The sequence below is a fragment of the Simochromis diagramma genome, unplaced genomic scaffold, assembly GCF_900408965.1.
Source record: "Simochromis diagramma unplaced genomic scaffold, fSimDia1.1 OVJJ01000371.1, whole genome shotgun sequence".
Lineage (NCBI taxonomy): Eukaryota > Metazoa > Chordata > Actinopteri > Cichliformes > Cichlidae > Simochromis > Simochromis diagramma.
The window spans coordinates 2,121,791-2,136,822 of record NW_024386920.1 but is presented as its reverse complement, the minus strand read 5'-3'; the positions used below and the strand labels follow the sequence as shown (position 1 = coordinate 2,136,822).

At 41.2% G+C, this 15,032-nt stretch overlaps 2 protein-coding genes across 2 annotated transcripts; one reads left to right on the top strand and one right to left on the bottom strand.

The window, feature by feature from the left end:
• Positions 1-1,731: 1,731 nt before the first annotated feature.
• LOC120736567 (solute carrier family 2, facilitated glucose transporter member 11-like) lies at positions 1,732-5,029 on the bottom strand. The gene has a single exon (XM_040036795.1). The coding sequence runs from the start codon at positions 4,667-4,669 to the stop codon at positions 3,065-3,067; it is 1,605 nt and encodes a 534-aa protein (XP_039892729.1). The 5' UTR covers positions 4,670-5,029; the 3' UTR covers positions 1,732-3,064.
• Positions 5,030-5,060: 31 nt separating this feature from the next.
• Positions 5,061-11,804, top strand: LOC120736568 (RNA-binding protein with serine-rich domain 1-like). The gene is made up of 7 exons (XM_040036796.1): positions 5,061-5,181; positions 6,598-6,744; positions 6,901-7,083; positions 7,297-7,399; positions 10,595-10,748; positions 10,835-10,976; positions 11,086-11,804. Coding segments are annotated over exons 1-7 (831 nt in total). The 5' UTR covers positions 5,061-5,179; the 3' UTR covers positions 11,186-11,804.
• Positions 11,805-15,032: the final 3,228 nt, after the last annotated feature.

Sequence of the window (15,032 nt, the reverse complement as noted above, 5' to 3'; positions counted from 1 at the left end):
ATTATTTTCCACCACTGTGTGACAGAGTGCATTTTTTCACTGTCTCTCAGTGTGGTATTCAGGCTGTTCAGTAGCTGATAAAAAAAAAAAAAGCCCTACAGAGGGTCATAAAGTCAGCGCAAAGGATCATCGGCTGCCCTCTTCCTTCACTCGAGGACATTGCTGACATCTGCTTCCTCTCCAGAGAACATCATAATGTCTATTTCTCACCCCAGTCATCATCTTTTCGACCTTTTGCCCTCAAGGAAGCGGTATAGGTCAATTAAAACGTACAGAAACAGATCCAGACCCTTGATAAACACTCAGTGTTCTTTACAGCTTAACACCATTATGTGTGCAATATTGTGTCAGTCAGTGCAGCACTTGTCTTTGGACTTGCACTCACAGCATCTTATCTCACCCTGCCTTGGTCTGTTTTCTTTATGTTGTGTTGTTTAGGACTGGTGTATGTACTGAAATTTCAATCTATCACTGTATGTAGTGACAATAACAACGTCTTATTTTATACAGTCAGCTGCCACTGTAGTACGGGGTTAGCAACTTTTGCTTTCAGGACTGACTAAATTCTTCATTACACCAACACAGCCAGCCTGAACTGCTGATGCAAGACAGGATGGGTCTATGCTTTCATGTTGTTTATGCCAAATTCTGACCCTACCTGTACCTATGTTAGAGCACAAATCAGGACTCATCAGTGCACACTTCCAACAGACACATTTCCAATCCTCTTTTGTCAAGTTTTTATTTATTTAATTATTAACCTTTATTTATTTCATTGTGATTTAACTCTCATTTCCAAGAGAAACCTGGCCAGGACCTCACACAGGGTCTCTCTTGGTGAGCCAGTGTGAATGTAGCCTCACCTTTTATTCTGTTAGCTCACAGATGGGCTACAGCACCCGATGTGGTCTTCTGCTGCTGTAGCCCATCTGCTTAAAAGCTTGACATGCTGTGCATTCAGAGATGCTCGTATGCATATCTTATTTGAAATAAGTGGTTTGAGTTACTGTTGCCTTCTTATCAGCTCAAACTGATCCAGCCATTCTGTTTAAATCTATTATTTTAAAAACAAAAACTCATTTCCAGCATGTAAATGTAAGCAAACCATTTCCTGCCTTTATCTTCAACATAATGCTACTCATTTTTGCACCTAACTGCAACAAAATGTAACATCTTTTGGATCGACCCTTCACCAGAAACTCAGCGAAATCATAACTGGAAAAATGGCAGATGCAGTAAATGTCAGTCATTCTGTCTCCTGGTAAGTATTATGAGTGCCTTAGCAATTTACTCTATAGTATGTGAAGCCGCTGAGGTTCTTCTAGCCTGAGGCCTGAAATCATTAGCCATCTCCCAAAGCACAGCAGCATGTTCACAGATGAACTGCTTCTGATGAGTGCGGTGGAGAGCGCTTCTGTATTTGTCCAGTCCTTCTTTAAGGACTAATCTCTCAGTGCTGGCTGGGTTTGCTGGCAGAAAAACTCTTATGTTTTGCTTTTATATCTGAACTCTCTACCTCTTTAACACAAAGTCACTTTTAGCTGTGTAGTTTGCTTCACTGGAAAAGGCAAACTGATTCTGTAGGCTGAACTGAGCGCCACGGAGAGAAGAAATACCCATTAGCTGTCGGGGTTATAAAAACATTCTTCCTTGCACTCACAAATCCTACTTGACACTGGATGCACTTAAATAGAAATTGACTTTTCTGTCAGCTGGATGGTGTAATAAAGACAAATGAAAATGCACACCTTACCCCACTGGAGAGTGAGATGTTCTCACCCAGCTCTTGTTTCCATAAATAAACAGTGTTATGCCATCCACTTTAATAAGAGTGGGCAGAAGTACTTGAATTAAAGTGCGCAGGAGTGAAGGGAGCCAAAGTTGGGTGATTAAACATAATTTAAAAAGCAAGCAGAATAAATCTCACTAACCAAATCACAAACATGACGAGAATGCGGGTCACCACTTTTTTTCCTTTATTTTGTTGTACACACAGTTGTATTTTGATTTAAATATATAGTAATAATATTTTTAGGCAGAGAAAAGTGCGACAGTGTCATTCAGTAAGTGCGCAGCACATGCTACACGTTACAACAGTGCAAGAACAGACCTGACGTCTGCATTTAGGATTCATTCCAGCACACGATCAAGCAACGCAGGGTGATTACAGAACATACAGACGCTGCGACAGATGGCTCGCAGAAGGCTCAGAAGGGCTGCATTGAGTTTAAAAGCTGGTGAATTTAAAAGTGTTAACCTTGACTGTGTGATTCATTTTCATGACGCGCTGCTTTGTTTATCACTGCACAAACTGTGGCAGACACAATGGCTACATCTACTGGCCATTCTGCAGAGCTACACTCATGTAGTTGAAGCCCTGGTGCACACAGAAGTCTGGAGGGGACTAACTAATATAGTTAAATTCTAGATGCAGTCCAGTTGCTGCATAAATATAAACATAAATGAGAGAAAGAGAGAAAAAAAGAAAAAAAAGAAAAAAAAAAAAAAAGAATTACACACAGTCTGTGTTCCCAGAAAGGTCATCAAATAGGAAAACACACATGCATGGTTCACTGAGCTGGATAGATAAAAAACAAAACAGCATCAGATTGCACAATAAACATGAACTGTTATCTAGCAGTTCACAAGTGTTGAACTAGAGAAGGTAATCCCTACAGCACATGCTGTTCAAATGATTGCCCAAACTACTGCAAACACATGCCAGTTTTTGGCAGGAGCTTGAGAGATTTCTGCATAAATATGAGTGAGGACAATTTCTTTGGCATAGGGACCCTACAAAAGGGTTCAGCACCATCACTCTCAATGGCGATCTAAAAGACATTTTAGAAGCTTTAAATAGGTTTGCAATAAATAAACACAAAATGTGTGTTGGGTAGGATTAAAGGCCTAGACCAAATTGTAAATTAAGAACAGATTTGAACAGTCAATATTAAGGGGATCACATCTCATAAATAACACACAGGATTTAATCTCCACAGAAGTCAATTAAAACCTGAAGATAAGCTCAAAAGGCATGGCTTTTTATAATCCCACAGGTCAAATTTCATTCAGCAGCTTTATGGTCAAGGTCAGGATCATGCGTTGAGGAAGTAAATGAGCAGATTTTACCCAACTGGTAGAGATCATTCAGGGGATCGTGCTCTGTCATTAGGTCTGGAACTTCATTCATTTTCCCTTGGTTCTTCTTATCAAACACTGCTGTAATCTGAGCCAGCGTCTTGCCCTTTGTCTCTGGCAAGGTGAGCCCCAGAAACACAGCAGATACCAAACAAACACAGAGGAAAGGCAGAAAGCAGAGGTTTCCCAGGCCACTGACGATGAAAGGTAACAGCATTCCCATTAGGAGCAGGCTAATCCACATTAGAGAGCCGGCAATCATGTAGGCCGCTGGACGAGCCGTCTGATCAAAGATCTCAGTTGGTAAGATCCCTGTCACTCCGGCTGGGCCCAGGCCAAAGCTGAGGATGTAAGCGAAAACGCACACCATGCTGAGGTATGCCATCCCTGTCACTTTGCGGCTCTGGAGTGAAAGAGCTACAGTAAAAACTATAGACCAACAAGACATGAGACTGTAACCCCCGATGAGAAGGTACCGGCGACCCACGCGTTCAATCAGGAGGTTACTCAGAATGGAAGCTGTTAGCTCAGATGCCCCCGTCCCAATGGTGACGTACTGAATTTTCTCTGGTGGGATCCCTGCTTCCTGAAAGATGTAGGAAGCATAGAAGTAGATGGAGTCGTTTCCACAGAGCATCATGGCGCTGCTGGCGGCCATGACTGTTTTGAGTTGTGATCGTAAATTACGATCCTTAAACAGGGCCCAGGGCGTCTTAGCAGAAGATGTAGCTCCAGAATTTATGGCTGCGGACATTTGCTGCTCCTGAAGCAACTCCTCCATCTCCAAAACGGGAGCCTCCCCGCCGCGGAGTCTTCCAAGAGCCTGGAGACATGCTTCCCTGTCTCCCCTGTCGATGAGTAGGTACCTGGGGCTTTCGGGGAACCAGGGAAGGGTAAGGAGCTGGACCAGTGCTGGCAAAGCATTACTAGCCAGTAAGTAGGGCCAAAGAGGCTCACTACCCAAAAGCTCAGTAAGTCCCACAACTTGACCCAAAAAGATCCCGAATGCAGTAAAGACGGCAGAAGAAAACGCCACAGCACCTCTGAGGTGTTTGGGGGCACTCTCTCCAAAATACATAGGCTGGACATTCATGCTGACACCTGAGTTCATCCCCACCAGAACGCGAGCAATGATGATCATCTCAAATGATTTTGCCACCCGGCATGTTAGCACCAGCACAGCACCAGCAAACATGAAGGAATTGTTCAAAAGCAGAGACTTTTTCCTCCCAAAGCGAACTGACATAGGGCCTGCCAGCAGGGCCCCAAGGAGGCCACCAAGAGAAAAGGCTGATACTATCAGGGTCCACACCAGGGTCACCTCAGGGATATCCAAGCCTGTACCCCAGCGCTCTATGTAGGTGTCATTAATAAACTTTTGGATGTAGCTGGTAGGAGCGTTGATGATGGAGATGTTGTAGCCGTACTGAAAGGTTCCTCCAATGGCAGCACAGAGCACAGTCAGTCCAAGAGTCAATCCATTGCCTGAAGGTTTCCTGGTTTCTTCTGGTACATTATCTGCAGACTTCATCTCAAAGCAGGCTCTTTAAGTGGAAGAGCAAACTTGTCCCCTTCCGATAGTTGTTCAATCAGTCCAAACCTTTTATGTAGCTTAGAGAGGCGTTTTTCACTCATATGAGACTACGGCTGATCTCTAATGCGGTTCAAATGAAAGGCAGCGTAATTCTTCAGTTAGAGCCGGGGTTATATAAATCAGCGCCTTTTCCCTGAGTCTAACCTTTCAGGCAACGTCCTATCCGCAAGAGTTCTGCTGCAGTGATCCTTCCCCAGTCAAATTTAGAGTTAAAGTTTAAACGTTATCTCAAATTACAGAAATTATTTAAAAGAGTAATAAAAAGAAGTGAAAGCAGCTATGGGAAACAAGTATTATTCCGAAAAATAAATCCTGCTAGTCTAAATTTAGAGAATTAATTTCATCATCTTAACGGAAGTTTCTGCATGTGTGAGGCGCGTACAGAGTGCTGATTGGTTCAAACTGCTTACGTCATTTTTGTGCGATTACTACTGTCGCGAGGAAAAAATGTAAGTGAACGCAGTCGTTTTAATTTGTTTCTCTTTTGTATTTGGCTTATAAATTGCAAATCACTACACGAAAGTGTTAACGCGAAAGGTACCGCTTTTAGCTTTACACGAAATTGTTAATAAGCAAACACAATATACAGCCATATTATTATTATTTATATATTTAACCAACGGTAAGCTAGCTAACTTTTGAGCTAGCTTGATTTTGTTTTGCATTTTCTATGAGTAGATATACTGTGGCCACTCAGCATTTGTCCTCATTCTTAAAAATGCATATGTGGCGATTACAGAAATGTGTTGCAGAACTGCTCAAAGAGCAAATGAACGAGGGTTCGCGAGTCTCCTACAGAATAATAACAACAAAAGGAAGTTCGTTTTCTCCCCCTAACACAGAACTATTGGTAGCATCTATTTGACAAATCGACTAAATTAATTTGTAGCTCATGTCAAAAGCGCAAAGAATTATGCTTCCATAAACAAGCGGTCATTCTTACCTCAGTGTTGGAAAAAGTGACGATGCAGATGCTTTTGCACAGAGACGGAAAGACGTTACTTTAGCATCCCTGTAGTTACATCAGTGGAATATTATTTAACTGAGAATAAAGATCCTTTTCCCTCATATACCTCAGAGTGTTAGTTACCTTTAATAACTGGGATGTGATCAATAGCAGGCAAGGAGTTAAAAATGGAGAAATGACGAACGTATTCAACATAGTCTGACTAAGCCAAAAGTTTTGGAATTTTGATTTAATAATTAAAACTATGATAAAGGGGAAAATGAAGGAATTGTATTAAAATATTAAAAAGCTGTAGTTTGAGTTTCCCTTCTCTTCTTTTCTTGAGTTACATCTCACATATAGACCAGCTCAGCTTCAAGCCTCTTTTACTCCATTTTTGTTTTCCTTACTTTTATACTTTCCAAGTCTGCTTGGGTCCCGCTGATGTAAATTTTTGGAAAGGTAGTGCAGATGTTAACCTCATGTTATCATATGACATGAAGGACAATAAAGCTCCTTGAATCCTTGAGATTTTAAATAACCTTACCAAAATTATAAAAAAAAGTTGTGCAGGCTAAAATAGAAATGTTCCTTCAAAATCTAGTCCGTAAAGGTCTGTAATGTAGTGGGGATGGAGCCGGACTCCCTTAAGGTGGTGTCAGAGAGGCGGATGTTGTCCAAGATGAGGACAATGCTGGACAATACAGCCCATCCACTCTATGACAGGAGCACATTCACTTAGAGACTGAGTTACCCAAATGCACCGCTTAATAACACAGGAAATCATTCCTGCCTGTCAGTTTGCATGGTTTGATGTTACTGTATGCAAATGATAATCTATTTTTGCACAGTGCAAAGGTGTTGGGGATGTCTGGCACCCTAAATCTTAGATCTTTTTGGTTTTTTTCTCCTTTAACAGGGCGCCTTCTCCAACAAAAAGGAAGGACGATGACAAGAGCAAACAGCGCAGCAAGGACAAGTCAGGAGCCACTAAAGAGGGAGCTGACAAAGGCCGGGGCCGAGACAAGAACCGCACCCGACGCAGTGCTTCTAGCAGGAGCAGCAGGTCAGATCACTAACCACCTGTTCCCCTCTGGTTTGAATGAGAGTTAGCTCATTTTAATTAAAGCTTTGGGACCAAACCCTTCTATTGCTCCCCTCAGCAGATCATCCATTTAAAAATAAATAAATAAATAAAAAATTATCATAATGTTCTCTTTAGGTCGAGCTCCAGCTCCAGCAGCAGCAGCTCAGGTTCCAGCTCTGGCTCCTCCAGCGGCTCAAGCTCCTCTGCCTCCAGTCACTCTGGCTCCTCCAGCTCCCGCTCTTCTTCCTCCTCATCTTCATCATCCTCACCCAGCCCCAGCCGCCAACGCCACAACAACAGACGACGCTCGCGCTCAAAGTATGGAAGCGTTTACTAGGAAGCACCCAAAAAACTAAATGTAGTAAGAGATTAGCAAGAGGTTGTACATTGCCTGTTCAGTGAGTAATCCTCAGTGAGTCTTGGTTCTGGTGATGTTTTCATAAAAAGAACTTAAATGTACTTGAAGAGTTTTCATATTAGACGCTGTCATTAACAGCTCACATGTTAAATTAAAGTCAGATGTGATTGTAGGTCTAAATCGCCAAAGAAGGAAGGCAGGGATCGACGACGCAGGAGTCCCACACCCAAACCGACCAAGGTCTTCCTGGGTCGGCTGACCAGAAACGTCATCAAGGTACATTCTTAACTAGAAGTGCTTAAAAAGATGGGTTTTTTTGTTTGTTTGTTTTTATTGTTATCACACTGGCTCTTTTGCAATGTCACAGAATGTTTTTTGTTTTGCTTTTTTTTTTGTCATCCATAACATAAAATTTCAAGTTGATAAGCCGTTAGCTCCACCAATCAGGACCTCTGTGAACATATTTCACTGTTACCCCGAAACAGAAGGTGGAGGCATCAGCTACCAATGCTACAGATGGAGGTCATGAATGAGCAAACTGCTTTCAAAATGGTTTTAAAATGATGACATCCTTGTGTTACTAGTGGAAACATGCTGTTATTATTAGCATTAACAGGAATTTTTCCATGTTTACTATACATATTCCTGATTTTGAGTGCACCTGTGACTGCACCATTTGTTTCTGGGTAACTAGGGAATGACGTCATTCACGGAGCTTTCTGATTGGCAGAGCTAACTTGAAATTTCAAATAAACTAAAAATGTAGTTATGGATGTATTTTTTTTTCTTTTATCCCCCCAGTGGTGGAAACTATCTTCCATACTTTTGTATTTAAGTCTTAAAAGCAGGGAATCTTTGTGTGATGTATACAAGCAGTGTGCAAATGGATAACCATGAAGCCAGATTTTCTTTCACACCCGATTTCTGTAGATACGTGCATTATGGTAGATCCTGAGGGACTTTAGGTCACTGCAGCCAACAGAATAACAAGTAATAAACATATTGCTTAGTCACAGCTTTAAACTGTGAGCAGAGTTTATTTTCACTGGTCTTAAAAAGTTTTGTGTTTGCTCAAAAACTGTTTCTTTACAGTTTGTTTTGAAACTTTTTGTTGATTCAAATGAAGAAGAGGATTGTAGGGATGGTGGAGAGTGCTCACAGGGGACTGATTAAGCCTTTGTTTTGGAGTTTGAGTCAGCAGCATTAAAATCTCTGGTAAACACTGTTAGCTACAAGCACAGTGGCCACATTTCATTTTTGTGAAAACTTAAGATATTTGATCATTTGTAGTTGATTGTAAAGCAAATCTTTGTAGTTGCTTAAAAAAAACAAATGTAGGCTGTTTTGTTGGTGATGCTTAGACTGCCCAGTTACACAGAAATGACTCCCAGAATGAACCCAGCCGTCATCCAAATTCAGGTTCAGATTTCTTTACTGTCATTCAGTCAATACATCACAGATGCACTGCTGAACAAAATTAGGATCACAGAAAAACAAACAAAAATCGGAGGTCAGGTCATAGCTGTCACAGAGCCGTACTGTGCTGCACGCCAGTCTGTGATAGCTTTTGCTTAAAGGTAGAAGAGAGACCAGTCTGTGGCAGGGGTGCCTGCTGTCCCTGGTGATCCTTTTTGCCCTTGACAGGTGGCGTTGTTGGGCCAGGCTCCCAACAGGTGGCAGTGAGACCCCATTAATCTCAGCTGCCATCGCCACGCTCCCCAGTGGCTTTCTGTTTGAGGCACTGCTGCTCTCATGCCACAGAGTGTTGGTACTGCGTGTTGGCACACTCTGTGTGGTGGCTCTGTAGGAAGTGGTGAGGACAGATGGGTTAAGATGAGCCTTTTTTTAACCTCTGTAGGAAGTGCAGGAGATTTTTTTTGAAAACATAGGAGATGTGCAGGGGTCACATGAACCCCCATGAATATTATATGAAGCACAGTTTCCACACCAGTGTTGATGATATAGATCAGGCTGCGTATAGTCAAATAACAGCTCTTTGGGGGGGGGGGTTCACTTGCAGAATAAGATTGTCATTGCTGCAAAAAGTTTCACCTCCTTGTAGTCCTTGTTATTATTTTCCTTGTTAAGACTTTGATGAGATGTTGAATTTACAAAGTAGTTTTCTGAGATCATGCAGTGTTGTGGCTGTGAGGTGATCCTGGAGTCTGTAATACATTTGATACCCTGTCCCAGTCTAGTTGTATCTCTATGGTCCTGATTTTGGTTCTATAATTTGGGTTTTTGTGACTAAGGGCCTTTTTTGCCACTGATTTTCTTATAGAGGTTGGCTCTTGTAATTCTGAGGGCTGCTTAATCTCCAGAATTAAAAGCAGAGTTTCTGTCATAAGGTTCTCACTCACTCTGATATTGATACTTTTTTTTTTCTTCATGCAACCTCAGCCACAACTGGTCATGACAGATGGCTGTCCCTCCTTGATCCTGGATCTGAGCTCTGAGGTTTCCTCCTGTTAAATGTTTTTTTTCTTCCTATTGTCACCAACTGCTTGCTTATAGGGTTTGATTGTTGATGATTTTCTCTGTATTACTGTAGGGTCTTTACCTTACAGTATAAACTGCATCCAGGTGACGGTTGTTGTGATTTTGTGGCATATGAATAAAATTGAATTGAAATTTTAGATCTAGCCACATAGAGCCTTAGCATGCTCCTCAGTGTCTGTGTCCTGAGCCCCTCGAAACACTGATCAGTCTGTGCAAATCCTGCAGTGCTGCTCCGTAGTTCTGATGACCAGAGGTCTGTATGCTGGAATTTACAAGACAGAGACGTGGTCTGATGAGCTGATGGTCGGGGTGGAGGACTGAATGCTTTGAATGCTGCTGTTATGTTTGAATAAACACAAGTAGTCAAGTATGATGGACCCTCTAGCTACAAAATCCACGTTGGAAAAAGTGGCGGAGAACTTTTTTCATAACCATTTGTTGGTTGTTTTGTATCAGGTTACTGTCAGCTTTGTGTCTGTGTAACCGTGGATGTAAAGAACAGTGATGGAAATTACTGAGTTTGCTGAACGGCCAGCATTTAACGGCCAAGTCCTCAGTGTGTGGAGAACAATGTGATAGGCCCTGTTTGTGTCCATGCACCATCTGTTGTTAATGTGGATACCTACTCCACCACCACAAGGAATGCTGCTTCTGTGTGACGTTTTCCCCGCTAAGCCTCATCTGTGCAGTCGTCGGGCTACTGAGACTTTAAATGAGCAAAGATTTCAAGTTCAAGCAGAATGATGAATGAAGTCTGTAATCAGCAACTGACAACCGGGAAACCACAAATGGATCAAAAATCAAAAGAGGGCTCACCAAAGACTTAATCCAGAGATGGGCAAGCAGTGGTCACGTGATCAGGCTAAAAGAATCAGTTCAACCAGGAAGAACAAATTATTTTTGGTTTAGAAGCTGAAAGTTACTCACAATAAAAACAGCAGGTATCTCAAAGGTTTTCTGTGTCTTTTAAAGGAGCACATCCAGGAGATTTTCTCCACATATGGCAAGATCAAGATGATTGAAATGCCCATGAACCGCATGCACCCTCACCTGTCCAAGGGGTACGCCTATGTGGAGTACGAGACCTCCGAAGAGGCAGAGAAGGCTCTGAAGCACATGGACGGAGGTAGGAAGGACTGAAGAGATTGTTTCAGAGCCACGTTCTGAGTCATGTGCTTAAAGTGGATCAACTCTCACGCTGATGTCTTTCAGGTCAGATCGATGGTCAGGAAATCACTGTCACAGCTGTGCTGACTCCCACAGTGCGCCCCCCTCCTCGCAGGCTTTCCCCTCCCCGGAGGATGCCTCCTCCGCCCCCGATGTGGCGCCGGACTCCACCTCGTATGAGGAGAAGGTAATGAGCAAATGATGGGCACCCACAGTGGAGAAGGGGGAGGAGGAGAGAGGAAACCTTTACCTCTTCTGTTATTTATGTTCTTTTCTCTTAATTTCTCTTTTTCTAGATCTCGGTCTCCACGCCGACGGTCTCCAGTGCGGCGCAGGTCTCGATCGCCTGGCCGCCGCCGCCATCGGTCGCGATCAAGTTCCAACTCCTCGCGCTAGCGATCGTGAAGCCTTTCCTCTCCCTCGCCTCCTCTGAATTTATTCTTTTGTTTTGTCCTTTTGATCAGAGCAACAAAAAATGTGAAAGAAAAATGTTTTTGTGTTGTTACCTTGTTAAGTGGCGAACACAGGAGCACCAAAGTCTTTACCATTTTCCCCAGTAAAGACATTCAGGCGGTGTTTTATGATAATAAGACGTAAGAATTGTGTTGAACTTTAAATGCTTCATTTTTAATACATTGAAACCTTTTCATTATTTTCTAATATTTTTTTGTGTTCATGTATTTGAAAACAATAGAAACACAAAACTGTAAAAGAGCCTAAAAGGCAAATCTTCATGTGTCCCCAGTAAGAAAAAAGGCTGTGAGATCAGAATAAAAGAACCTCTTGTATGTTTATGAACCACAGTGGGATTAATATGAAAATTGCAATGCAACCATTTCCTAGTTTTCAAATCATTATTGGACCTCCGTCCTTCAGATTAACACAGTTTCCTTCTACTGCCTGTCCCTAATTTCTGTTGTCAGTTATGGTGTTGGGTAGTTACTCAGTCATATGGCAATGAATAGCCATTATTGCCATTGCATTTACAAGTGCTATTAAAGCTTAGATAATCACACTAATCTTTATGTCTATCATATGACCTATCCACAATATTACTGTCTTGTAATCCTGCCACGACCTTAGAATGAATGACTCCGTGATCGTTACTAGATGGGTTGCTGTTGTTTGCTCTACTCTGAATGCAATAAGCTCTATTAGATAGATCAGTGAAGACATGACAGGAAAGACATTCTGCAAAGGGCCGCAGGTTGGACTCAAACCTGGGCTTGCCACTCTCAGCCATATGACATGAGGTCACCCGTTCAACATGCTGAGCTAAACCAGCACAAATAAAATCAGTACTTAATTATAGTTCCAAATGAGTTGAAGACATAATTCAGACATGACAAAGACCTGTGGGCTTCCTGTTTTTGTCTGAATTCTGATAAAACTTTTTAGTGGTGTAGTGAGGGGTCAGACTGTTAACTAAATTATATAATAACTAAATGTTAATTTGACCGAGTCTTCAAGGTGAACTCAATGATTTATTGGTTGAAAAATGACAAAGGCTTACAACTGATAAACTATAAGTCTTACGAGTGAGGTAAGTATTAGCATATAGAGAGTATCATATAAAGATTATATATAAAAATTTACAATGTCACATTTGACCTCTGACCTCTCCTTCAATAGATGGATCTGAAGGTCAAAGCAATAATAATGCTGTAGAGTTATTCAAAGCTGTTTCTTTCTGCCATTGTTTCCATTGACAAGATAAAACTATCTAGGGAGTAATATAAGGGGATTCTAAATATCACGTCATAATTTAGTTTAAAACCACTTCCTTCTATCATCATCATCACTCCCTGAATCCAGAGACTCTTTAGCATCGATATCAGTCATCCAGGTGCTTGGAAGATGACGTAGCAGCTGCGTCAGAAGGATGGACAAATGTCTCACTAACAGTTACAGTAGTGGATGTTTTACTGTCACAACCAGAGCCAAAGACCACAGCTGAATTCCTAAAATATTCACATGAAATCACGCTGGATGCAAACACAACAAACACATCCACACTGCAAAACCTTTCTAACCCTCAGGTTAAAAAAATCCAGATATAATGAATGACTCTGACATTATGTAAGTTGATGAGTACTGACAGTTTACGTCATTATTATAGGTACAATCTGTGGGTTAGTGAATTCCCTTCCCTCTCTACTGACTTCTGGTTATATTTTGGGTAAGAATCAGAAGGCTGTTTTCTCCTTTGACATCTCCTTTGCTAAGAACTCATACATTTATTCTGCCACTCTGGCATAAAGGGCTATAATGGACACTGGACTGAATATTAAAAATGCCATATCATGCAATAGGCCTGTAGTGAGTAGGTCACCGGTTATGATCATACTGTAAATCTTTAATTGAGGCTGTCAGAAGCTGGGATGGGACTGACTCACTGTAACAGCAGGTGGTTTTTTTCACCTCGCTTTGTAATGTTGCATCATATTTTATGACATTGTTAATGTAAATTGCCAGTAAATATTCAGCTCAGAATGCTTTTTTGCAACCAGAGGAGCCACCTGCTGCTGGCCTTTAGAAAGTTACATCTCCTATACTTAAACAAATGACTGAGACTATGGCTCCAACATCATCAGATCAGATGAATAATAACCATCAATCAAATCTAGCTTTTTTAACATGCTACTGACAAGACTGCATCATTGTTTTTCAAGGAAACCAAGCAACTTATAGTGACATGGGGACCTCTTTTATAAAGGAAATATACTGGACAATCTATTGCACAACCACACTGAAGTACAGCTGTGTTCCTCTTTCTTCAAAAAGGTCTAATTTATACCACTATACTACATTGTGTTCCATTATATTCAGCATGTTGTTTTTTTCCTTACTAAAATAAAGATGTTTCCCTGTTAACCGATACAGAAAAGGTGCCAGCTCTTCCAATACTCAGTAAGACGTTCACCCATGCTTTCACCGGTAAATAAAATCATGCCCTGTGATAAATGGTCTGCTCCACACAGTTTTACATGTTGAGATTATACGCGTATGATCTGGAGTCAAATATTTGTATTATTTAAAATTTGGGAGTGGGACTTGCATTTTTTAAGCACAGGTGTGCAGCTCATATGAGACTGCACCTTTCAGATCCTCTTGTCTCGCTCGGTACAAACCTCCCTCTGCACTCAGCTGCAGAAATCTGCTGTTGTAACATGATTCAGCAGAAGGCATCAGTATATTCAGGGAGCTTTCTCAGAGGGAAAAAGACAAAGTGATATCTGGGCCTGGGATGTATGTCATATATTTTATTATGCTGCTGATCCTTCCTGGACAAAGTAAGTCTGTTTCACAACCCTTTGTAGATAACTGTGAATAGGACAGTAACTTGTGGTAAGTCACCCGTGAAATTGTTTAGACGTTTGTAGACGGGATGAAATGAAATCAAATAAAAACACACACAAAAAGCACTTTTGTTCACATGGCGGTTTCATTCTATGATCATATCTACACTTTAATAGACTGCTGTAAAATTGACATGATTTTACATTCTGTAAACAGCAATGCATTCTGGGAGCTTGAGGCAGTTTTTAGCAGTAAATCAAATACACACCTTATTCTGTAAACTTCAAATTCAAACATACACTGTGGGATTATTTTAATTTAATTTAACTTTAATATGTTTTGTTTGTTTGTTTAGGTGCTTAAAATTTGGCATTTCTGAAAGTAATGTGAAACATATGTTGCCACTAGTCGTCTACTACCATGGTAAGGTTAGCTTAATTGATGCTAGTTAAAAGCTAACTTGATTATTTCCAATGCCCTCATTAGTGAATGTTGAGGAGCTTTTGGCATTGGCATACATAAGGTAAGCTTTAGGTATGAATTTAGCATTTTATCCATGAAAATTGTCCGCGCAATCCTGTAATTACTGATCTTTATTCCAGTGTTATGGACATATGTCAGCACTAAGTTTAGGTCCATATCTTCTGCCTAATTTACCGCCTCCTGCTCTTGATTCCTTATCTACATGCTCACCTGCAGCCTTCTTTATTGCTTTTCAGGATCTGCTTTCATGTCACCCGTCTAATCCTCAAACTCCCCTGTTTCCTGTTAACAAGGTACTAGTTAGGTACTAGTGCTGCTACCTGCCTCTTCATAGACACTTATCCTAAATACCAAGATGTCTTTTGTGAAAAGAACTCAAAAATAAAAATAAAACGTATTATGATGAGGTAAACAAAAGTATATAGTTCATTATATGTACACTTGTTTACTGCCTTATCAT